The following is a 25,015-nucleotide window of genomic DNA, read 5'->3' as shown; positions in this document are numbered from 1 at the left end:
TGCATCTTCAGGGAGAGCTGGCTTTTGATTTTCTTTCTTTTAACTTAGTAACCAGAATAAAATATTCCTCTGTAGCTACAGTGATATTTCTATGTTAATTTTAGAATTGTTGTGCTGTATAAAGCCTTTAAGACTTTGATGTCATGTAACAGCTTCACGATTCTGTTCTTTTCTCTAGCTACACTGATTTTTCCACAGAAACAATAGGAGCTCCATAGCTCTGAGATAACTGTTGTCCTGTCAGATGTGCTTAGAAATCACCAGAGGATTAAACAATCCCCATGGTGACAAAGAGATGGTGTGCTTTTTCTGGAGTAGCTGAAATTCCAGAAAACTGTTGCCGTTAGGTTTGAGCAATGTTGTGCTGGTAATGAGCCTGTGGCTTGTGATAGTGGTTTGTGGATATTTGTGCTTAATGTGCTGTGCTAAGAGCTGACATTTATTAAATGGTCATTAACAACCTTGCAAGAACTTTTGAAACAAAGTGATAGCAAACCTCGTGATAAAGACAACCAGAGCTGACAACAGAGGGGGTTCTGAGTTGTTGTTCCAGTGGTGCAACACACCAGGTTGAATTGGTTTGCATTTGTATGGCTCTGTTTAATAAATTCTCCACTAGAACCACTTGAAACAATTTTTTTTTTTTAATTACAGCCTTCTTTTACTTGCTATGTAACCACTGAGTGCCTTTAGGGAAGAAGGGAAGCTTTGTGCCCCCATCTCAGCAGCAGGAAGGTATTGGTGGAGCAAAAGCAGTGCATTATTTCAGCGTGGTTTCATGTAGTGTAAATGATTATGGGATATTAAGCCACCAAATAAAACATGTTCTCTTGTGCCAGGAACTCTGCAGTCACTTGGTGCTTTCTTAACTTTTTATTTGTGGAGTTCTGCCCAGAAATGCTCCAGAGCAGTGTCCTCTGAGTCCCTGGGTCTGGATCAAAATGTGTGCAAGGACTTACCTGGGGGTGGCTGCTTCTGCCACCCCTGTTTGTGATGGAGCTCAGAGCCAACAGGAAGCTATCAAAGCACCCTTTAATTGTTTGTTTTCTTTCTTTGTAGATCACAGCAATGGATCATTTAACTTGAAAGCCCTTTCAGGAGGCTCTGGCTACAAGTTTGGAGTCCTTGCTAAAATAGTGAATTATATGAAGGTATGGTGTCTTGGTGTAAAATAATACTGGTTTTAAATAATTTAATTGTTTCTTATCCTGTGGCTAGAAAATGCTGAATGGTTCAACTTCTGAAATTCTTTTACTGCAAGAGTGAGAATTTCAAGAAACTGCTTGTTAAATTCAAAGTGCTGTCAGTAAATGAAATTGTTAGCATATTGTTCCATAACTGAAATCCTGATTATCCCAGGTCACTCTGCAACCAAAATAATGGGGTTTATTTGCAGGGATTTCAAGATGATGTCAGGTTTTGGGATTCATAGGCTAGTGATCAAAATAAAGTGTAATTTGGTGCCAATCTCAGCTACTTTTTGGTGATTGAGTTGCTGAATAAAGTGAGTACAGAGCTGTAAGAGATGCTGTTTGCTTTTGCAGACCCGACACCAGCGTGGTGACACACATCCGTTAACCCTGGAGGAGATACTGGATGAAACACAGCATTTAGATATTGGACTCAAGCAGAAACAATGGTTAATGAGTGAGGTAAAAAAAAACATGTTCAGATTTTCATTAAAGAATTCTGATAAAGCTGAATTACACACATTTGTTAAGTTATTAATATGTAATCCCTTCTTCAAGAAACTGCTAAGTCAGACTGTAACATTCCTTGCTGACAGCGCTGATATTCTGGGGAGCAGAAACCCCTGCTCTGACAGTGTTGGTTGTGAGGGAAGCTTGACTTTGCTGAAGTCTTCCAAAAAGTAGCTCCAGGCTTCTTCCATAATGAACCACAATATCAGAATGGAATGGAAGAGCTCCTCCCAAGAAGCATATATAAAGTTATCACTGAGCCTTTGCCAGATGAGGAAAGGTAAACAAATACCCTGCAGCACCAAAGTTGGGTCCCTTCTCTCTTAGAGGTGCTCTGTGTCTTGGTGAATTATAGGATCCAAAGATTTAGAATCTGTTTCAACTCAAAGCTCCAGCCTGGCAGCTGTAATGTGTGGTTCATGTGCTCAAAAGCGCACCAGGAAAAAAGTAGTAAGTGTCTGCACTGTTTCAAGGTTTGAAATTTCTGTCCCTGTTACAGGCTCTAGTCAACAACCCAAAAATAGAAGTTGTGGATGGGAAGTATGCCTTCAAACCCAAGTACAACTTGAAAGACAAAAAGGCTCTGCTCAGGCTCTTGGACAAGCACGACCAGCGAGGGCTGGGAGGAATCCTTCTGGAAGACATCGAGGAAGGGCTGCCCAATGCACAGAAGGCCATAAAGGTGAGCAACACGTGGCTGCAGTTCAGCTTTCACTTCTCAGAGGGAAGAGAGACACTAAGAGCTTTCTCATGAGCTGTTGCTGTTCTTTTGACAACTCAAGTGGCATTTCAGCAGATATGATATTGTGGCATTTTCTGTATTTCATCATTTATGTTCAGGTTTGCCCTGATGTCCCAGCACAGCTCTCAGAGCTCTTTCTCACAGAAGACTCCTGATCTCCCACATTCCAACTGCAGGCATTCCGTTCTGCTTTCACACCTTGACCTCAGTCCTCTGAATCTCCTTTTTGATTTATTAGTGTATTCATGTGTTTCATGGCCAGTTACTTTGCAGCTTCTCCAGTTTGTTGTTGCTTTTATTAGCCCAAGGTCTGGCTCTGTTGGGGTTGGAGACCTTCAGCTTGGAAACGAAGTGATTTTGAGTTGTTGTTTTGCATTTGTTTTTGAGGCTTTAGGGGACCAGATCATCTTTGTTAATCGTCCTGATAAGAAGAAAATTCTTTTCTACAATGACAAGAGCTGTCACTTTGCTGTGGATGAAGGTAGGTGTTGTTTTACATGGGTCTCCATGACAGTTGATCTGAATTCACCTTAAGCACCTCTATGTATAAGCAGCCTTCAGGTAGAGCAGTCTTTTAGGTGTGTCCAGATGTGAGGGCAGTGTTGATGTTAACATGAGGCTAATGAGACCAGCAAGTGAGTCCAGTGGTAATATCCTCTTCTTTATGATGGCTGCATTGGAACATGGCACCAGGAATCCACCAGTTGTCTTCAAGTAGTGATACAGAAGAGACCAAAAACCACCTCACTGTGACTGAAATGGCATCTAACATTTTGTTGCTTAAGGGAAAGCCAAAATAAAGCCCAAAAGAATGATTTGGGGGTGCAAGATTTTTGTTGTTTTTTTTTTTCCTGTTTATGAACCGTGTGCCTTTTACTGGTGAATGCAGCAAGAAGCCATAAATGGAGCAGAAGGAGGAAACACAGAGGGATGAGATGTGAGCAAAATTCTTGAGAAGAGGGTGGTTACAGCTGGGAGGAGAGCACAGATGTGGGGGCAGTGCTGCTGCCCAGGGCTGGAGTGGATTTGGGGCTTCACAAGTTCAGTGTGTTTGCTGTGTCACAAATGGTGGTAAAATCCTCTGGTGCCATTTTATGCACAGAAATCAATTACAGAAATCAGGATGTGTTCCAGTAAGGACATAAGTGCCAGCATAAGGTGTCTGTAAATGCAGAATGAGGAAGGCAGTCTGTGTCAGAAGATCTTATTTTGAGTGACTCAGTGACACTGAACACTTTCTTTTTTTAATGTATTGTTCTTGTAACATGACATATAAAGCCATTGAATCACACAGCATCACATTATGTATTGTAAAAGAATGAGTTTTGATACAATTTGAACTGCTCTACTTCCAGGACCACAGGAGGATGCATAAAGATCTTTCTTTCTTTGCCTGCCGCCAGGGGAATCTTTATTTCCACTAGAATTTAGCAACTGAAGATGTGTATTGTTAACTGTTTGTTATGTTCTGAGAGTACACACTTGTAATCTCAGTAACGATAGCTTTGTTTCACAAAGGTGATTAAGCAGAGGTGGCATCTACAGCATTTAAAAATATTGAAAAATATCTCAAAAGGTTGAAGTGAATTTCTTTTAAACGATGATTTCTGTCATTTCTTGGTAGGGGCAATGCAACTATATGCAAAATGCAGAATGGATTCACTGGGGAATTTCTGATTTCCAAATGTTTAGGAGTTTACCATGAACCCTGTCCTTCTGTTGAGGTAGTGCCTCTTCAGTCCATCAGCCCACAGTTTTTGGGGGCCTGAACATGGCCAAAACATTTAGAAATTAGTGCTCTTGCAGTAACTTTTGAGACAGAGCTTTTAAATTTTAGCCACTGGTTGTATCACAGTCATGTTGCTAAATAAATGTTTTTTCTTGTGCAATTTTTTCCAGATAGTAGGAACCCAACCATACTAAAAGAGTGATCAGAGGGAGGTCTCTACCCTGTTGCTATTAGCTTGTAATAACTCCAGGATTAGCTGTCAAATTTCATAACAGAGCCCATTTTGTTAAGATGTAGACAGAGGCATCAGGCAGCCAGGATAAATCCCGGGCTCCTCCTCTTACACAAAACAGAGGGAGCTGTTGCTCCCAGAGGGAGGAAGAGGTTAAAAAAACTCCCTAAAACGCCTGGCCTCCTGCTGCAGGAAGGCATTTAAGCTGCAGTGTGTGTCCTGAAGGGATCCTGCGAGCAGCATTTGTAGTTCAAGGTGGCTCTGCTTCCTTTTATCCGCAGGTGGCAGCAGCTCCCCATCCCAGGCAGAAGTGATGTTTTGTTGTTGCTCTGTTCCTGCTGGTTTTGGTTTTCCTTTTGATGCTTTGTTCTGAGAGGAGGCAAGAATATTTTCTCTTTTATGAATATTGTGATCCACCTGAGTAAGCCACAGTGCTGGAAACATCCCTGAGTATGTTCACTCACTCACTGCAGCTGGAGCAGGTCCTTGTTCCAGCCCTGTAATCCTGTGACGAAGGAAAGCCACCCTTCCTGAGCAGCTTTGCTTTAGGATTCTTTCCAGAGCAGCAGAAGGGTGTCTCTTAGGGAGTCACTGGCAGAATTGTCTGTGCACGGGACGAGTTATGACACGTCTCTGCCTTAGCAATGCTACTGCAGCTCATTATCTCTGGCAACGTTCAAATGAAGTTTTTAAAAAGGCTGCAAAATAAGCCTTGAAGTGTTGGCAGACTCTTTGATCTAGCAGCCGATGACAGTTCAAAATATGTTTCTAGTTTAATGTTTATCCTCAGAAATATGGGCTCTGTGCTCCTCAGTGCTGCTGTATGACACCCCAGCTCAGAACATGTGTTGGCTGAGGGTGATAGCCTTGAAAAGTGGGGTCCTCTCCCACTGCTGCCTGAGCCAGGGCAATTTGTGGGGCTCTCTGCCTGGAGCAGTGGGAGGACCTCCTTTCTGGCAGTGCCTGCCTCTGCCCTTGATGGCTGAACAAGCTTTTCTTTCTCTCCCTGAGAAAATAAATCCCAATGTATCGCAGCAACGGAGCACTGCCTATATATCGAGATCTCAAGGGTACTGGAGGGGGTTTGAGCAGCAAGGAAGGGCTTTTGTTCTTCCTTTTATGTGATTAGCTGAGGAAGGTTCAGGTTGCATGTGTTCCTTCTGGACTTCCTGGCTAATTAATCTGCTGTCAGTGGTGTGGAGCTGAAAGTGTTTATAAAAGCAGGGCCGCATTTCAGGTGCTTCAGCCAAGTCGAGGCTGCCTGCTCTTTGCATGTGAACAAGGCTTTCACCCCCGTGCTGAATGCTGAAAGGCCACTTGGATTGCCTGACTGCTAGGGATGGTATCTTCCCCAGCTGAATGCACTATAGGAAGTATTTTTTTTGCTGAAAAATTCAAATACTTAATTATTTTTAAATTCTTCCTAAGCTTTTGAAGGGCTTTTTAGGGAATGGCTAAAGCTTCTTAAATTGAACACTGTAAAAACTGCTTGGGATCAGTGCTGATTTACAGCTGTGGTGGTCCAGGGACAGCACAGATTTAGCACCGAGCACCTTTTCCTTCTGGTATAAATCCAGTGCTGCATTCCCTGGGACTATTAGGACTGTTGTTTCTTCCCTTCTACACTGTTATTGTCTGGTTTTGTCCTTTGCTCAACTTTTGGCTTGGCTCACTGAGGATTTTTAAGCTGTTTTTAATCTCTGGCAGATTTTATTAGCTGTGTGATGTATCAGTTTATCTCCACAACCATCTCAACCTTTCTGCAAGAGCAGGTGAGGCAGTCAGAAGTGCTGGATAAGCCTCTCCAAAGTCACCAGGCAGTCATTTACCCATGACTTCATTCCCCAAATGTAAGCATTTACAGAAAGGAAGTGGGTTAGAGTATAATCACTCAGGGAATGTCAGTGCAAATTGTTTTCATCTATGAGGCACCTCGTAATGCTGTAAAATCAAGGTAACTGTGCATCCTTACCCCTTGGGTGTTTCAGAGAGAGAAGGTGTCTGCAAAATCTTTGTTATGCTGCCCTCAGCTTAGCTCTGTGTTGTTTCCTGCTGGTCAGAGCTCATTGTTTTGAGTTTCGACTTAATGTTGCTGGAGTTGTCAGCAGACATCTAAACTGGCTTTTCACCAGCTCCTGGTCTCATTTCCTCCTCTCAGTACTCAGAAGACCAGAATTTAGCTCTCTGGAGGAGCAAGGAGGCAGCCTGTGAGTAGTGTTGATTCTGTCCAGTTTCTGAGTTAACATCTTTTAGTGATCAGATTGCCAGATATTGTGTATAGGATTTGTTCATGACACTTGCCTCAGTAGTGGGATCACAGCTTTGTGCCTCTTCTCAGGAAGATCTGCACTGGAATCAGGACTCGAAAGCTCTGTGAAAAATGCAAATATCAGTGAGGGTTCAAAGCACCTGCATGGCTTTGACCAGAAACTCCTGGGAGATTTCTCCCCTGGGGATTTTTTCTGGGCTCTGCCTTGTCAAAGCAGCCTGAGCCCTGCAGAGATTGTCAGCGTGCCTGAGTGTGGCCTGCCTTGCTGTCTTTTTATCCTCCTGCAGCCATTTTACCTTCATTCTGGCTGATGGATAAAATAATTGAGTGGCTCTGAGAGAAGAGTCTCAGTCTCACCTTTTCTGTGCTGTGATGGTGTCAGGATCACCCAGCAGTGAGCAGGGCACGGAACAGGAAAATTGAATGTGCTGTGTCATCATAATGGCTGCAGGCACCACAGGAATGCATACATCCCAACCTGTTCTCCATGGCTGGCTGCAGCAGGCCAGCATGTGGGGAGCCTCCTGCTCCAGCCATCCACTCACACCAGCACTGAGCTCCTTGTGCCCTGTGAAAGAAAAACCTTGTGAAAAATGGATCTGGTATATTGAAGTCTGCCTGAGGAGCTGCCTTCTGCTGCTGTTGTCTGCTCTTCAGACACACAGCAAAGGCCAGGGTGACAGCACTTGGGATTCTTGTCAAGGAAACCAGGAAGAATCTTTCCCTGTGTCAGCTCAAGGGTGTATTTTCTGAGGTGCAGAAGTACCACAGCTACAAATGCAGATGGTTGTTTCTTGAGAGCTGCAGTTATTGCCAGCTTTTCCCACAGGTTCTCATATTTCAGGGAGGATGTCACAATAATTCAGAGTGTATTCCCAAGGTCTAAACTTTCCCTGGCTGATAGGGGCATAGTCCTTGGAGACTTAAAAGCCTGACAGGTAATGTCTAAATGGTTCAGTGCCAGCCATTCCAGCTGCTCTCTTCCTTCAGACCTTGCACTTAGCCCAGTGTCTGGTGTTACACCAAGTCAGTTTTTTGATGAGGTGATGGATGGATGGATCTCCCTTCTAGGTGACACACCAAGTGCAGACAGCTCGTATGCACTGAAGGGTGGCAGCTCCCTGTGCTTCTCCACCTTTATCCTGTGCTTTTTGCAATGGGGAGTGTTTCCATGTTGTTGTGACTCCCTCTTTCCTGGGCAGTGGAGTATTTTAAAGCCGTACATGGAGCTCCAGAATGAGTAGAAGTTTCTTTTGCAATTACTGCAATCAAAGCAATAGTGCTGAAAGCAGTCTGATTTACAGAGGAGTTTTTAAATGGAGTTGCAGAATATGATATGGTGACTCTGGTGGGGCCAATTAGTGGATTAAATTGTCTGTATGTAAGGTCCATTCTGGCTCTGCACTTTTGGATCTTGGTGCCTGTTCCATTTGTATTTCTTGGCCGAGTTTAGAAGGTGGATGTGAAGCTGGAGTGATGTTTATAACCGTGGCACTACAAGAAATGCAGACCACTGTAGTTAGATATTAACTGTGATCTGCACTTCTGTGCATGCTGATCCCTGAAGAGCTGACCATTTATTTTCTAGTGTTTAATTTTTCACTTCTGTTCCCCAGAAGAATGTAGACCAGTTTAACCTTAAGCACCTATCCCCAGCTTTCCTTTTTTTTTGCACCAGGGTGTATTTATCCATATATCCTGAACTCTAACGAGGAGACACATCTGTTTGCAGCAGGATATTATTAATAAGAAGACAAACCTTCTCCACCTGCTGCAGCTGGATGGGGTGAGGAATGATCTCTGATAGCAGGCACAGGCAGCTATGCTGAAAGCCTGGAAAGACCCTCAAAATGGATGAGCAGATGGAGGATGTCTTGACTGCAGTGTCAGTCCTTGCATTAAGGGATGTGCACACTGATCCCAGGGTGCTGGGTAGCCTCTGTGAGAAGCAGGCTGTGAGCTATCTCCCTGTAACCAAACGTGGTGTTTTGACAGGTTTTGGTTCTCTTCAAAACCACTGCATTACCAAAACCAAACATTGTCATTCTTCAGTGGTGAAATTCCTTTCTTTTGTTTCCTGAAAAGCTGGGGCACTCTCTTACTGTTGGCAGCGGGGGAACGCCTGAGACTCGAGGCATGTATTTGCATAGAAAAACAAGGTGCTTTAGGCAGGGAATTGTTCCAAGGGCAGGAACCGGCTTGGTTTTGTGCACTCCCATTTGGTTGCAGTGTGCCCAGAGCCAGGATACCTGTGGCAAGCGGGCACTGGAGCGTCTCACCCCTGCACAGGACACATCGTTAAGCATGCAGAGGTTGTGGTTGTTTTGACAACTGTATACTAAATTTATCTGGAAATAAAAGGAAAATTTTAGTCTTGCCTTGCTATGTGTGCCTCGTGTTTTATTTATAGTTTGTTAGCCAGACCTGCTGACAGGATGTATCTTAACTCCCTGCATGGGGAATGAAGGGAGGTAGGATCGTACCAGCCGCTGCCTGGAGAAGGCATTCCAGAGGATCTGTGAAACTTTACGTGAGGCAGAAAGTGTGCAGGCAGATGGCAGCTGCACTAATTAAGACTTACTGTCTCTGTCTGTTGCCCTGCTGCTGTGGTTTTTAAGGTGTCTCTCTTCTTTTTAACACCAGAGGAATTTTAGTACTCTGTTATCTGTAGAGCGCGGTGCGGATCGTATTGCAGTGATAAACAGGCTCAGAGCCGCTGAAGTCAATGTGTCGAACCCTCAGTAAATTAGGGGATGGGATGACGAGTCTCCCAAGTCAGTGGCAGCTGAGGATGTGTAAATGAAGTTGCCATTTCTGGTTAGTGATTGCCCTTCATCGGGATCTGTGAAACTCATTCACAGCCTACAGAGCTCTGGAGATCTCGGGCAAAAAGAGACTCGGTAGCAAATGAACACGAAAAGCACAAGTTGCCTCCGGGTGCTCCTGATGCTCGAGTGCAGTTTAGCTTGAGGGTGTTTTGTTGTTGTTTCGTTGGTTAGAGTTTCATCTTTCTGGGTTTTGGGTATTTTTGGCAGTGCATCAGCATTTGGAGAGGGTGAAGGCTGTGCTGAGTGAGTGCCTGCTGGCGGTGACAGACTGACGTGCCAGAATGTTGGAGTGTTTAAAATCAAGTCTCTCCCCTTCCCTTCCTCTGGGGTCTTTGCCCAGGGTTTGCTCACTGGATATAAAACTGGGTTTATCGTTTCAGAATTCCAGAAGCTGTGGAGGAGCATTCCTGTGGATTCTATGGATGAGGAGAAGATAGAAGAGTATCTGAAACGACAGGGTATTTCTTCCATGCAAGAAACCGGACCAAAGAAAATAGTAAGAGATACAAATTATAAATCTTCCTAGGAAATCCCTCCCTTCCTGATCCCTCAGTGTTAATTCCAAAACATGTTGATGAGCCTATGTACAGCTTTATGGAGCTTGGGGGAGCGTGGCCAGTGTTAAAAACTGGAAAAACCAAGTGCTGCAGCCAGCAGTCAGTGATTTTTATGACTTGTTAGAGCTGGTGTAATTAATCCGAGCAGCATCAAAGGAGGGCAAACTCTAGGAATCCCCGTGAGCTCTACAGTGGAAGATTCTGCTTGAAGCTCTACAATGCATCAAGAGTAATAGTATTTTGGGAGGAAGGTGGGGGGCGTGTTGACTTTTCTGCTGAAGAGATTTGAAGTCCTGATGGGATTGTGGACAGAACTGTGGGACATGTACCTGCTTCTGTAGCTGCACTTAAGAATGCCAACTTAACTATTGTGCCTGGGATGCCATGGCTCTGCTCTGTCCCCAGGGTCATCTCCCTGCCTGCATTGGAATTGCATGTTGTTGCTTCTCCAGGAGCCAGCACTTCCCTTCCCTGCCCACCCCTGCTTCTGGCAGAGCTCATCTTTCTCAGCAGTGGTGACCAGCAAGGTGTCACACATCAGGTCAGATGTCACAGATCTTCTGAGTGCTGTTTGTTTCTTCTTGCAGGCTCCCATTCAGAGGAGGAAGAAACCTGCTTCTCAGAAGAAACGCCGGTTTAAGACTCACAATGACCACTTGGTTGGAGTATTAAAAGATTACTCTGATGTGGTTCCTGGCAAGCAGTGAGCGCTTGAATTCTGGAGCAAGTGCGCGTTTCTAGACGGGCTTTCTGCTGCTGGGGCTCGGTGTCTGCTCACACAAGGACTGACTGTATATAATAATGTGATGTGTTTCCCCCACCCCAGCAAGTGCCAGAGGTGAAACAGGTCAGTTTAAGAGCAAGTATGAGCTACTAAATTTAGAGGTTAATTTAATTAGCTAATGGGAAACGTGTCTTTGAGTAAGAGGTTCTCACTAGTTGCCTGTTGGCATAGGGTCATAAATGGTGCTCAGCATGTAATGCAGGAGTTCCTGCTCAGTGCTTAACTCTGCTTTTACATTGCTTAGTGGGTATTTACCTGGAATTACTTACAAGGGGCTTTCTAGTGGGATTGAATACAGCATTTGTTTTACCTGTTTCAGGAAAACCTTTTCCTAAAATCGCTGCAGGCAAAGTTTCTTTCACAGTCAAATACACCCACGGTTTATATGCTTCTTCCTTTCCACGGGACTGAGCTTTACTGAAAGGCGGTGATATCTGAGACTCAAACTCAGAAAACCCCGCTCCCAAAATCCCAGCAGGCTGTGGGATGGGATGCAGCCAGAGCTTCCTAATGGTAATTAGGAATTGCCCTCGGCGATGTCTCCTCACTGTTGTGGGTACAAGTGTGTTGCACCTTCTGCTCTGTGCACAGGAGGGAAATAAAACGACAGTGTAATACTGAAGTGTTTTTTTCTTTTAAGTAATAAATTTACAATGCAGGTTTCCAGTGTTGCTTCCTTAAAGAATGAGAGAATTGGCAACTTTTGTGCTTGTTGTGTTTTCCTTTTCGTGGAGGTAAAGGAATCTTTGCTATATTTTTATCCTCTCAGTGACTTACTGTACTAGGCTAACACTGTCATCTCTTTAATGATGGCTGGGGAGAGGGGAGGAACCACCTTAAATGCAAGCTGCCTGTCGATGCCTGGTGTTGTGTGCAGCACAGCCTTACATGGACCGTGGCCAAACCGTGTCCTCTCCATAACTTATGGTTGTGTTCCGAAGCAGAGCCGGTCAATGCTGATCCTGTTTGCACGGCCCTGCAGGAGAGGAGCTGTTCCTGTGTTCTTCCAGGGTTAGGATCAGAGATAAAAGAGGTGCCTGCAGCTCCCCACCGAGGGCACATCACTGCTGCCTGAGCTCGGCTGCTGTCTTGCTCGGAGCAGAGGCCGTCGGATGCGGCCACGTGAGCAGATGAAGAATGAGGCTTTGTTGCTGTGGCACTGAACAAGTTCTGTCAGCTTGGGGAAATGTGCTTCTGTAAGTGCAGCGTTTATCCTCCTGGTTTGAAAGGCTGCTCTTCTGAGAAACAGGCGGTGCTCCCAGCCTTGCACATGTCAGCCCTGGTTAAGGAGCTGGCAAATGCTGTTAGGAGGTTTCTTCTATTATTTTTATATATATATTTCATGCTTTTTAAATATATGTATAAAAGTGTGCTGCTCCAGATTGTTTTGAACCTATTTTCTTTCCTATATCTTCCAGCTCAGCACAAACAATTCCTTTTGGCGCTTTTTACTTTTGCATTACAGCTCTGCTTTGAGTACCTGCAGCACACTTGAAAAACTGTTCACCTCTCTTCTGTCATCTTCACTCAAGGTAAAAAAGATTCCCTTCCATCCGCTGCATTTTTGAGCAGTGGTTTTTTGGTGGTGGTGTTTGGACAACAGCAGAGTTCTGAGTTGCTTTTCCTGCCTTTGGGGAGTCTCTTAGAGTAACTTCCCATTTATCTTACATAACACTGCCCTTTGTCTGTGAACCAAAGCTGGCTGCAAGGTAGGCTACCTACTTTGTTTCTCTGCTCAAGTGATTAGGATAATAGAGTCTCAGTCTAAAGAAAACGCCTCCAGCTACTTTGAAAGATTAAAAATATGGTAGGTCAAAAAAACAGGACAGCAGGAAAGGGAAAGTGACTGTGAGCTCTGTGTGCTGCACTGGCCTTGTCAGGCTCCAGTGTTCAAAGGAACAAAAGGGTCCAGGTGGTGTCCAGTTGGAAAGACTGAATTAGATGCTTTGCCTCACTGGTGGATGCCTTCTCCTCTGCAATAGTAGCAGAAAGGGCATAAATAACTTTTATAGCTTGTTAGGGTAAAATCTGAAAAACAGCTGAAGGGGAGCTCATGTTGGCCTGTTAGTGGTGGCATGGACTATAGAAAGCAGTGATGGAGAAAACAAGTTCAGACAGTTAGCACAGAATTGTAGAGTCCCAAACTGGTTTGGTATGGAAGGGACCTTTAACCCCATCCCATTCATCCCATTCCAACTCCTGCCATGGGCAGGGACACCTTCCACTAGACCAGGTTGCTCCAAACCCACTCCAAGCCCGCCTTAGACACTTCCAGGGGTGGGGCAACCACAGCTCTGGGAAATCTATACCAGGGTCACAGCACCCTCACGGGGAAGTCTTTCTTCCATATATCTAAGCTAAATTTCCCCTCTTTCAATTTGTACCCATTCTCCCTTGTCCTGTCACTACAGTCCCTGATAAAGGGTCCCTCTCTGGGTTCCTTCCCTCTGTGGCCCTCCAGATACTGGAAGGGGCTGTGAAGTCTCCATCCAACCTCCTCTTCTCCAGGGTGACCAGACCAAATTTTCTAAGCCTGTCAAAAAGAAGAGAAACATGAGCTTCTCTCTTTTCTGTAGACTTCCGGAGCTGGATTTTGTTTCCCAAAGATGCTCCCAGTGTTCCTTTTTTTTCCCAAGACCTCTTAAAAATCAGATGGTGGAACTAGAAAACATCTCAGACTATATGAGTGTGAATCTGTTTGCTGAAACCATTTTAGTACCATTGCAGTCCACTTCAGTCTCTTCACAGCATTATATCCTGATCAGGCTTTTTGCTGAAGTTGAGCTGTTAAAAACTTAAACCTCCTTCATATTTCTCTGGCATGTTCTCTTGTGTTTTGTGTGTGGCAGAATGACTCTCCCAGTGGCCAAAACCACCATGCCCTCAGCTTGCTTACTTTGGCAAAACCCTTATTCCCTCAGGCTGGCATTGCAGAGAGCTGCTGAGAGGCATCATGTGCTGTCCTGTCCTGGCAGCCCTGGGCCATTATCCCACTTTTCTCCTCCTTCCCTGGAAGCATCTGCTGCAAACCAGGAAGTTGAGGGCACTTGAGCTGAGAACATGGAACAGAGTATTTCAGATGGAAATGGGTTGTGGCAGGCACCTTGGTCTCATGCATTTCAGGAAGGTTCTTCGGTAGACCCATCTCAATGCTGTCTATACCTGTCCCTGCCTCTTCCACTCTCCTGAGGCTCCTGTCCAGCAAGGACATTGTGTTCCCTCAGCTCCAGGATTTGGTGGGCTGATCCCAACAAAGTTTTCCTTTTTTAAGAGACAAGTTGAGTAGCCCAGGTGTGTCACATAGATCTCTACTGACTAACTTCTCTCCTAAAAGTTGCTCTGACTGCAGAGTTATTCCACCTCCTCCTCCTCCCTTATGAAGATCATTCTGGAAGGGGATGGAAAGCAGCAGGATGGCGTATGGTTGAATGAGAAAACTGACATGAGGCGATGTGTACGAGAGCTCATCTATAATTCATCATGATCACTCCAGGCTTTTAGGGAGCGGAGGAGAGCGAGGCCAGGGAGCCCTGGGAAGGGTAGGGAGGCCCTGCACGTGGCTGCAGCCAGCCAGGGCTGTCACTTCCGATGAGCACGGGCGGGCGGTGCCGGGTCACCAGGGAGAGCCGTGCTCCCGCTACCTGCTGATGGGGAGGGGCTGCCTTTGCAGATTACCAGAAGCAGCCGTGGTGCTGACATCTCATTATTTCCAGCTTTGTTGCTCACTTACAGGTCGTTGCTAATGTACCGGGCCCAAAATCCTTTGTGTGTTACTGCCTCGGGGGCCTCTGGTGGCTCCTGCTTCTGGGGGAAGGATGGCCAGGAGAGCCAGTGCTCAGTGCTGGCTGGTTTAAAATGGCAAGGCTAACCACTGGCAGTCATCAGGGAGAGGAGAGCTTGGATCTCAGCCTGCTGGTGCTGGCTTCCTTCTGCTGACAAAGTCAGGGATATGGCAAAGGAGATGCTCTGGGATTTTATCTCTTCCCAGGGGAGGGAGGGTCTGCTCTGGCACTGTTCCTCAGGTCTGTCCTTTGGCTCTGTGGGTGTGTTCTGACTGTGTCAGTGTTGTCAGCCCTGCTCAGGCTCTCTGGACACATCCCTGCCATGCAGATCAGGAAGATTGGCATGTCCCCAGAAGAGAGGACTTGCCTGGACACAGCAAGGCTCCCTGGCATTGCATAGCTGTAGCTGTTCCCTTCCCAAATGAGGTGACCGCAGCCTTCACCGCTCCAGCAAGGGCCAGCAGAGCAAGGGAAGCAGTTGGCTCTCTGCTCAGCACCAGGGAGCTTCCATCTGGGCACTGTGTCCAGTTTAGGCCTCCCCCTCTATTCAGTCACCCCTCCATCCCCAGAGATGCTGGTTGGAGCTCCTACGCTGGTCAGGGCTGGGGGCAGAGGGCCTCGGAGGAGTTGTGGGGAGCTGGGACTGCTGAATGTGTTGAGCAGGTGGCTCAGGGTGCATCTGATCACAAGGTACAGCAATGTGAAGGGCTGTAAGGAAGATGATGTGGTCAAATGCTTTTGGCAGCTATGGCAGATGACATAATAGGGGAATGTGGGAAGTTTGGCTTGGATATTAGGAGGAAAACAGCTGGTGGGGAGATGTCTCCATCTATGGAGGGTTCAAGCATTGCCCAGACAAGACCAGGCTGCCCAGGCCTCTTGGTGGCAGCAGTCCTGTTGTGAGAGGGAAGTTGAATCAGAGACCTCCTGCAGCCCCTTGTACCCACCTGTGGCTCTGAGCCCTGGTTCCTTTGGTGCCTCCTGGCGTGCTGTAAGAGCAGTTTTTGTTTCCCCCAGCTTGCTTACTGCTGCTTTGGCTTGCAGTGGCCTCTGTGTTACTCAACAGCCCAGGAAAAAGAGCCATGACTCTGAAAACCCATCAGTGCTTCTGTGGCTGGGATTCACGTGTTGAACAGCTCCAGCCTCGTGGGTTGGACATTGTGCAGAGTACAAGCACAGCAGGGGAAAAGGATGGTTAAGGCAGGAGCTTGTCCTGCCATTAAGTTAATTTTTTGACTATATACCTGCGCCTCTGGGCTTGCATCCAAGGCCTGAAGTACTTGTGCAATTTCTTCCTGCCTCCATCAGTTTGGTTGTGTTCTCTATTCCCTCCTGAGCTGGTTATTAATTATGGAGACTGCAGAGATGAAGTCCAGACTCTGCTAATGGTTGACTTCCCAGTGTTTTAGAGACAGCGTTTCAGGGACCTGCTAATGGTATTTCTCAGCTTTGCTTTTTTAAGCCCCGCTGTCATCTTGGTTTGTACCCTGAGTGAGGCAGGTAGCAGTGTTCAGGTGTAGGCTGGAGCCTGGCTCTCGGGGCAGATCACATCTGCAGCACCCAGCTCATGCCCCTGGGTTGGAATGGCCTCTGTTTTGTGCTGGCAGGGAGAACAGAGCCTTGCCTGGCAGCTCTCAGGCAGTGCAGTGACCTTTGCAGGGTGACACCTCTCAGTTTCCCCTTCAGGAGTCGGGGAACAAATCCGTGCTGAGTGCTGTGCCAGGCCCCAGCTATCCTCACAAAGCCACCCATCTCATTGCTCTCAGCCACTGGCTTCCCTCACAGCCTGTGTCTCAGCCTTTAAAGCTGCCTGGCCAAGCCCAGGTGCTCTCACATGTCTCCTCTCCCAGCCTTGTTATTCCTTCTCCCCCTCTCCCAGGAGCGGCGCTGGGCTTGCTCCTCCTCCCTGCCCCATCCGGGCTGCGGGTGCTGCCGGCCTTGGCGCCAGCTCTGTCTGCCCTTTGCTCTCCCTGGCCTGGCTGGTGCATCTCCATTCCTGTGGCAGGACCCCTGTCCCTTCTGCTGCTGCCCGACCATCCACCAAAATCCTCTGAGATGTGGCTCTCCCTCTCCCACCTTGTTCCCATTTCTCTGCTGTTCACTTGTGTCCATCTGACGTGGGGAATCCGCGCTGTGTTTTCTCTCTAGGCCCTGCCAAGCTGTTCCCTGCCTTTGCAGCTGCTTCCAGCCTGCTGCTGGTCAGCCAGCCCCTGTGCAGGGATGCACAGGAAGGAGCTGCCTGCATCCCCCCTCCCTGAGCTTAGCCTTATGCTAGGGGGATGGGAACAAACAGACTTGGGAAAACAGAAACAATGAGAGTGCAAAGTCTCGCTTTGGTTTTTCCAGCTCTGCCTGTTCATATCCCCCAGGACTTTCCCCTGGTATCAGATGGCAGCTCTGGCATGGGAGTCCCTGATCCCGTTTTGCAATTCTCCAGTGTCAGCCAGCAGCTTGGGCCTTCCTGTAAGTGCCCCAGTGGTCACAGGGAAGGAATGTTCCCCCGGCCAGCCGCAGGGGGAAAGGTCACAGCGGGCAAAGGCGACGCCAGGCGAGCAGCAGCCTGCTCCCGCCCCTTGCTGATGAGGGCAATGCTCATCAGCACAGAGACAAAAACAGGCTGGCTTTTGGGGGAAATTAGAAAAAAAAGAAATGGTTCAAGAGGTTAAATATTTTGGGCAAGGCCCCACTTCCTTTCACAGGGCAGATCTGGGGGCAGATCTGGGAGCAGATGCAATGCCCAGGCAAAGTCCAGGATGTGTGCATGTTTCACGGCTCTCTTAGCTGCAGGATGTTTGCTGCTGAATCCGCTCCCAAAAACATCTGTGTGTCTCTCAAAGTGGTGCCTGGGACAGAGGTTTTGGCCAGTTGCTGCTGCTCAGAGCAGCTCTTGGGCTGAGCAGCAGTGTTGTGGCTCCCTTCCCTTCCCTTCCTCCCCCATGCCTGCCAACAAACCTCTCCGCTGGATGCAGCTCGGAAGGAAAGCTGTGAAAGCTGTGACTCTCGGTGGCCACAGCGGGATTAACATCCAACATTAAGGGTTTAACTCATCCCTGCCAGCCAGGGGTTTCAAATAACTGCCATGCCTCTTCCTTCCACCCTGGAGCTTGTAGCTTTTTTAATCCTGTCCTTTACACCCTGTTTGCCAGGCTGCCTTTGCTAAGCTGGAGCTTGCTCCTGGCACTTTGTTTTTGAAGCCTGGTGTGTTGGCTGAAGCTCCTGGGGATGCTGGTCACATTTGTCAGGGTGGGAGCAGAGCAAAGAAAGGAGGAGGAATTTCTAGGTTGGGCTTACAAACTGGAGTTTTTCAAAATTCCCAGCGTGTTAAAAAAAATACAGAGCTAATCTGGCCCTTGGTCTCTAGGTTACGTTTGCCTCAGCCGAGGCTGAGCTCATGGAAAATTGCATCCCAGCTCCTGTGCTCTGTGCCAAGATTAGTAGGTTTAAAACTAACCGATAACATCTTTGTAAACTTGGAGTAATTTCTTTAAAGCCTGCTGATCCTTCCAGCCTGGATTTTGGAGCTTTCCTAGAGATCCAAGAGAGCCAAACAGGACGATGGCATCTACCCTGAAAAATCACCCAGGAGCCTGACAGTGCTTTCAGCTGCTCCTGAGGGAGGAAAGAGGCTGATGTTTGCCAAGGCCCTGAGGGGTGTGCTGGGATCCTTCTCCCTGTTCCCAGCCGGATACACAGCACACGGCGACGCTCTGCGCGTAACTTATAATAATCACCGGTTTTATTTTAAAAAAATTACAATAGAAAAGTACCTTTAAACATATTTCCAAAAGCAGAGTAGACAATGTGGAAGCTTCTCTCCTCTCCACGAGACAAAGTACAGGAAATAGTTTGCTAAAAGAGTTAGTCCGTTGCTTGGGAACGCTGGTATCGTTCCTTTTGGAGCCGCTCTGAGGTTTGTCTTGGATTTGATTTCTTCTCACATCACTTTTATCAGGCCCATTTTTTACAGAAGACCCCAATGGGACAGTTTCTGATGGTGAAAAACCCCATTTTTTCCTCCCCCGTCCCACCCCGACGGCCAGAATCTCAGCCATCTTATTGTGGCCCACCCACAGGACAAGAGGAAGGAGAAAAGAAAAGGTGATGATGTTTAATGAGGCCATGAACAGCTGGGAAAAACCGGCTACAGTGAGGCCTGGGCAGCAGCTGAGTTCAGTGTTCCCTGCAGCTGGAATGGAGATGGGGGAAACGCAATGGAAGGAGAAGTTCTGCACCTCCCTGTGCAAGAAACGGAAACTGATAGAGCTTTTGGGTCAGTTTGCTCCCTTCTTTTTCCAAATTCCTCCTGGAGCAAGGAGAAGGAGAACTAGTATGTCAAGCAGTCTCTCTGCTGGTACTCTATCTCTGTAAAGGATGTTGGCAGCCTCCCTTCTCATCTTTGCACATGGAAACATGGGAATGCCACGCAGGGAGCAGCTGGACCAGCGTAACATTGGCACTCAAACCACAGGCCAGGCCAGTGCTTCAGGATAACGGGGAGCCCCTCAGGACTCATGTCCAACCTGGAGGGAGCTGGCAAACCAAGGATTTGTTGGTATATTTTTTTCATACAGCAGTTTACGTTGCCTGTAACAGCTTGGAGCAGTCATGGCAGCAGAGGAGGAGGAGGATTAGGAGGCAAATTGTCACCTTGCTACGTGTGTGGGCTGCCTGCCCATCCCTGATCCGAGCTGTTGTACCCCACGGAAGCTTTGCACAGCAGCTATGAACACAGCCCCAAGGTAAAAAAAAACACAGGAAGGAAGTTCCTGGTCGTCCTGCCTGCTGGTCATTTGGTGCAATTGGGAAGAGAACAGTAATACTGTAGTGTCTGCAGACGCCTTGCCAGCACAGCCAGAGCACAGTTCCTGTGCCGGGGAAGCACAGTTCCTGCAAACCTGCATCGTGTGTGTCGACGTCCTCACGCTTGTGAACATCGTGCCTTCCACATGCAGCTGCCAGGGCCAGGGGATAATAAGACTCTTCTTTACACACCTCAAAAGTCAAGCACAAAGCCTGTGGTCCGACCCGGTGTAAGATTGTCTTCTTGAGGAGCTTTGGTACAAAAATACTTGTTCTTGTTTTGGTTTTTTTCCTTTTACTTTCTTTTTTTCTTTTTTTTTCTTTTTTTGTAGTCTGCTTTCCTATGGTTCATTTGAAAAGGCTTTTCAAACACTACAACAATGCCTGTCAAACCATGCTTTTGAGAGTAACACACTCTTCCTTACAAATATACAGTGTAAAAGAGGAAAATATTATTACTAGGTATGTTTATCTTTTTTCTTCTAGGAGAGCAGATGTGTGATAGAGGCTGTGGGAAAGTCTTGGAGGAATCCAAACTTGTGTAAGGTTTTTTTTCAAGCCTGAAACAACAAAGAGAGGTGTTAAAAAAAAAAAAAAGAGCAACTGTGATGGAGGAAAAAGGGCTGTGGTTAATCTCTCTTCCTTTGTGGAAGGAAGGAAGCGAGGTAGGGGGGAGAGGGAGGCTTGTTTTGGAAATTTTTGTCAGGACTGTGCTCTCAGGACAGTTGTTTAGCAGGGAAAGGGTAAGGTGGGACCTGCCTGCAGGGAGAGAGCGCAGCATCCCTGGCACAAAGAACCCCACTGATCCCACTTTGTTCCTCCTGCTGGCTGCAGTCCCTGGGGCTGGAAGAGGGAAGCCGGGAGTTAAGTGTGAGTTTTGCAGTTAAGAGGAATTCGGCCTCTGTTGATCCAAGGCAGGAAGCAAGGAGGGAGATGAGATTAGCAGGGTAATGAGAGGCATTCCTTGTTTGTGGAAACTCTCACCCCAGATAACAGCCATCCAGGGGAATGGCAGACCCATGGCTCTACAGGGCAGTAGCTGGAGCAGCCCCTGCCAACCTCAGGGCCTGTTCCTCAGGGACATTGTGATGACTTCCTCACTCCTCTGCCCCCTTCCCGAAGCAGCTGATGCCGCAGGGTGGCATCCTTACCAGCACACTGAGGTCCTGTGGAGAGCACACCAACCCAGTAGCCACCTTGGAAGACTCCATTAATACCCACAAGACTGACTGTAGGCCACCATCACACACCTGAGACCTGTGGGAGGACACAGCAGAGAGTGAGGAACGCTGGCACTGGGGACTGAGGTCAGTGTCCTGTGGGCAGGGGTGATTTCACAGGGACCACAGCTAGCACTTCCCAAGGGGACAGCTTGCAGCTTATTGGGCCAAAGATAGCACTTGGTGGTCTCAGATATTTTTTCCAACCTAACTGATTGTGGGATTAGCTCTGCCATGATGGGCTCCAGGCAGTAAATCCAGAGAGATGCAGGCAGGAGAGCCAGGCCCTCAGCCAAACCCTCTGTGCCCTTCCCAGCTGGAGGAGCCTGGAAGGGAAACAGGTGGTCCCTGACCCTCCATCCTCACCACCCACTGCGGCTCTTGGGCTGGTGGACCTGTTTTAAGGGATTTGCTCATCTCCCCTTCCCAAAAGCTTCTCTGCTCACATTTTATCTGGAAACATTGGCGTGTTGCATATTTTGGAAGAACCATTGGTTCCCAAAGTCTCACTACTCCCTATTTTTATCTGCTGGGCCTAAAATAGCTGGTGAATTCTTTATGGATCCAAGTCTGGGGCCGGCTGCAGCCGGGGCTGGGCCTCATGCCCTCCCAGCTGAGTGACCTCCAGGGCTGCAGATGCCAGGCAGATGGGCAGAGCCGTCACATGTGAGTGTGGGCAGCTGATGCCAGAGCTTTGGATCCACTGGCATTTCTCCACAGGAGGGTGTGGAAGCAGGAGGCTTCCCAGCAGGGATTGTTCCTGGCTACGGTGGTCCAGGCAGGCTGGGATTGCAGGGCAAGCAGTGCTCAGTGTCCACCAAGGCTCTTTTCCCTCTTCTATGCGAGTCCCCTTTGTTTATTTATCCACAAAGGCCAAAGTTATTTGCAGAGCGTATCTTGCAAGGCTTTTTCCATCCGAAGAGGTCCCAGATGGAATGGGATCATCCCTCCCTCCTGCCGGGCAGCTGGGTGCTTGGTAAGGCTGTGCTTCTTGTTTTGGCACCCCCACCACCCCAGGCTGCCTGGATAGCTTTCCTTAAGGTTTAATGAGGTGATGGTGTCAGGGATGCCTTTTCCATCACAACACCCCCCTCTGGCATGGTGCCTTTCCCTCCTGCCCCAGGGCATGTGGGAAAGTGAATGGTGGCACAGACATCCCTTTCTGGGGACAAGGAGGGCAACTGGACTTGGGGTGTCTGCTGGAAAGTGGCCACCCACCCTGAGCTGCTGGAGAGCCTGGGAGTCACAGTGGGGAAGCTCAGGGCAGAGGTGGAGGTGGTCCCCAGGTGGCCAGGAGGATGGGACAGTGGCACTCACCCGGCATTCAGCAGAACTGACGGGACTTCCAGCCCTGAGAACCAGCCTCGGAGGGAGGGAGCCAGCGCATCTGCCAAAGCAAGGGAGACACAAGGTGAGAGGGAGGGGCGGGCTGCCCACCCTGGCAATATCAGGCTGTGGCTGGGCTCCCTTTTCCTGGCTTTTCCCAGCTTTTCCCAGGCACAGGGCGGAGGGAGGTTGGAACAGCAGTACAGCCATCCCAGCTCTAATTCCAACAGTAACACTGAGGCTGAGCACAGCCTCTGGCATGGCTGCTTCCAGCAGGATGGAGCTGGGACAGCAGCACCATGGTCCCACTGAGCAGGAGTGAGCTCATCCTTCTCAGCTCCTGCAAAGCCTGCTTGAAACAGGGCGGAAAACATCAGATGCCAAAATTTGGCATGCAGGCACTCAGTGCTCTGCCAGATAACTCCAAGCCAGTCCACCGTCCATCCTGCAGTTCCCGGTCCCGCTGCTGTCTGCAGGATCCAGCGAAGCAGCTCCAGTTTGGATGGTGGCACCAGTCTCCAGCCCCCACCCAGCAAAGCCACAACCTCAGCAGCTGCACAGGAGGATGGGAAGGTGCCACCAGCACCCTCCCCAGCAGGCTGATATTTCACATCAGGTAATATTGCTTCTGTCTAACATTACGTCTCAGCCTGGGTTTTCCCAAGGGACCCTCAGAGCTTCTGTATGCCTGTTTCCTTGGCTGTGCGCTTCCCTGAGCAGGGCAGGTGCTGCCTGTTAGCAGTTATTTGACAAGGGAACAGCAGGGCCCAGAAAGCTGGAGTTTCATCCAAAGGCTGCACATGGTTTGCACACTGAGCACTTTTCCTCACCCTTCTGCTCAAATCAGCCCCTGGCTGCTCCAGCTCTCAGTGATGGTGGCTCTGGATAACCTGGCTCAATCTTGGTGGGCCAAGGCCAAAAGCCTTTTGGATGCAGTTTTTCTGGCAAATCTATTTCCATGTGCTTGTTACCTCCTGTTCATCGCTGAGCTGGAGCTGGCTGCAAGGAGCAAAAGCCAGGGTGCTGCCCAGCATGGATGCTGAGGAGGTAGCTGCCCTTTCCCCCTTGTGGCAGGGGTCCTTTGCCAGCATCCCCATGATGCTGCAAGGCTGGCACTGCAAAGAAATCCTCTTCCTACGCCATTTCCACCTCTCCTCCTCTTTCCCCTGCTCCTCTCCCAGGCGGATGGTTAATTTTTAACAGCCCATGCTGCCATCGGGGGCCAGCAGCAGCTGGTAGAAAGCGCTTGTGACGAGGCAGCTCCTCGTCAATAAAAGATGGACCCTCCATTTGTGCTTCACTTCCCTCTCCTCCCTGTGAGAGCTGCTTGCCTTCACACCCCATGAGCAGCACATCCATGAACAGCATCCCAGCCATGCTGCAAGGGCAGCCAGGGGTTCTGGAGCCCCCCTCTCACACTGGCAGCCGGATGGTTCGGTGCCAGGAGTGATGGGCATGGTCCAGACCCTGGGAGCATCCCCAGCCCTCCCTCCTCCCTCACAACCTGCCCCACCACAGGTAGCAGCGAAAGTAGGAAGGCAGAGAGAGGAGTCTGGGGAAAGGCAGGACCCCTGCCAGCATTCTGCTCCATTTGGGAGCCTTCCCTAACTTGGGGAGCGGGGAGTGAGTGCCTGTGAGCCGGGCAGAGTTAGTGGTGCAGTGAGCACCGAGGGGAAGGGGGGCCAGGGCAGGAGGGAGGGTGAGCAGTGGAGGTGGATGGTTGGAATTACCTGGGCGTGCAGTGAAGCGGGGTAGGTGAAAGCAGGAGGAGGTAGAGCAGGTGCTAATTCCGCTGGGTACAGAGGGTACGGCCCCCACACTTCAGGGCTACTGGGGTAAAGTGCAGGCACTGTGAGCTCATCTGCAAGAGAAGAAGAGGGAGAGTTAATGGTGACCAGAGGGCTGCGACCATCGCTGCATCCTTCCTTCTCCCCTTGATGCAGGAGCAGAGCTGCCCCTGAAAAACTGTGAGATGCCACCACTGAGAGCTGGCTCACAAAGCTAACACAGCATTCTCCCGCTGGGATAACATGAGGTGAGCAATGCTATGGGGCTGGGGGTGTCATTCAGGGAGCTGGGGCTGGGCTCCTTGTCTCCAAGATGTTTAGTAAAACCAGGGATTCAGCAGAGGAGAGTGTGCAGCTCGTGCCTGTGTGCCAGAGCAGGGTGAGGAGCCAGAGTCTACATGAGAGATCTTCCAGAAGCAGCAAAGGGCATGGAGCGCTCACAGCAGGGCATTGCCAAGGTCCCTCCTGAGACCTCTGCTAGCTGTCACCTGTGCCAGGTCCTCTCCTTTGGAAACCCCCAGCACGTGCCACCACGCAGCAAGCAGGTACCAATGCTTCCAATGGGACCTGGTATTCCCCTTGGCCACCCCATCACGGTGTCCCCCCTCCTTCCAGTTCCAATATCCCTGGTGCCTGCCAGCCCGAGCCCTGCTAGCAGTGCAGGGGGTACTCACAGGGCTCCCGGGCGATGAACTGAGGTACAGCAGTGGGGAGAGGGGTGGTGGGATTTGGGGTGCCCACCAGCTTGTTCTTGGCCATCTTGGTGTTGGCCTTGGCAAACTCCAGCCGCAGCGTCTGGGGGATCTCGGGGTCAAAGCGGATGCCCTGTGGAAGGGAGGGAAGGAGGGGCAGCGGGTGGGTGAGCACCGCCGCGTGCCGGCCCCGTAGCAAAAATAACTCCCCGTTATTTATGGGTTTTTTTCAGCTTCCAGCCCTGAAATGAGCTAATTTGCCGGGCCCCGAGGCAGCTCACATTCCTCCGGCATCTTTAGCATCGGCACCATATTTGGCAGTCGGCATCCCGCAAGGCCGAGCTCTTATCCAGAGGGATTAGTGGAGCCAAAAAAAAAAAGTTTTATGTTGAAAATGAAGAGAAGGAAAAAAACAACCCCGAACCAAAATGCAGGGAGAGCTGGGGTGGAATTGGAGAACCAGCTCCACACAGTTCTGCCTGTGATTATTTTCAGGTAACTTCACAAGTTGCTAAAAGTGAAATTTGTTTTTTTCTTTTGCAGACTTAGCTGGGATTTTTCCTGCTG

General features: G+C 48.8%; 2 protein-coding genes across 2 annotated transcripts in view; one reads left to right on the top strand and one right to left on the bottom strand.

Annotated features, from left to right (window-relative positions):
- GTF2E2 (general transcription factor IIE subunit 2) overlaps positions 1–11,541 on the top strand; it is a 21,234-nt gene extending 9,693 nt beyond the window's left edge. The window contains exons 3-8 of the mRNA XM_031063836.1: positions 1,060–1,151; positions 1,545–1,652; positions 2,200–2,382; positions 2,830–2,923; positions 9,881–9,996; positions 10,645–11,541. Of these exons, the coding sequence (XP_030919696.1) occupies positions 1,060–1,151; positions 1,545–1,652; positions 2,200–2,382; positions 2,830–2,923; positions 9,881–9,996; positions 10,645–10,764 (713 nt within the window). The 3' untranslated portion in view covers positions 10,765–11,541. The remainder of the gene's footprint in view (positions 1–1,059; positions 1,152–1,544; positions 1,653–2,199; positions 2,383–2,829; positions 2,924–9,880; positions 9,997–10,644) is intronic.
- An 8,175-nt stretch (positions 11,542–19,716) lies between these two features.
- The window catches only part of RBPMS (RNA binding protein, mRNA processing factor), an 11,206-nt gene continuing 5,907 nt past the window's right edge, over positions 19,717–25,015 (bottom strand). The window contains exons 5-8 of the mRNA XM_031063853.1: positions 24,431–24,581; positions 23,700–23,830; positions 20,575–20,581; positions 19,717–19,983 (exon numbers count right to left, since the gene is read on the bottom strand). Coding sequence (XP_030919713.1) covers positions 19,892–19,983; positions 20,575–20,581; positions 23,700–23,830; positions 24,431–24,581 — 381 coding nt within the window. The 3' untranslated portion in view covers positions 19,717–19,891. The remainder of the gene's footprint in view (positions 19,984–20,574; positions 20,582–23,699; positions 23,831–24,430; positions 24,582–25,015) is intronic.

This window comes from Geospiza fortis, unplaced genomic scaffold (assembly GCF_000277835.1).
Source record: "Geospiza fortis unplaced genomic scaffold, GeoFor_1.0 scaffold1278, whole genome shotgun sequence".
Taxonomy (NCBI): Eukaryota; Metazoa; Chordata; class Aves; order Passeriformes; family Thraupidae; genus Geospiza; species Geospiza fortis.
Note: the sequence above shows the minus strand (reverse complement) of the source record. Positions and strands in the feature narration are given on the sequence as shown.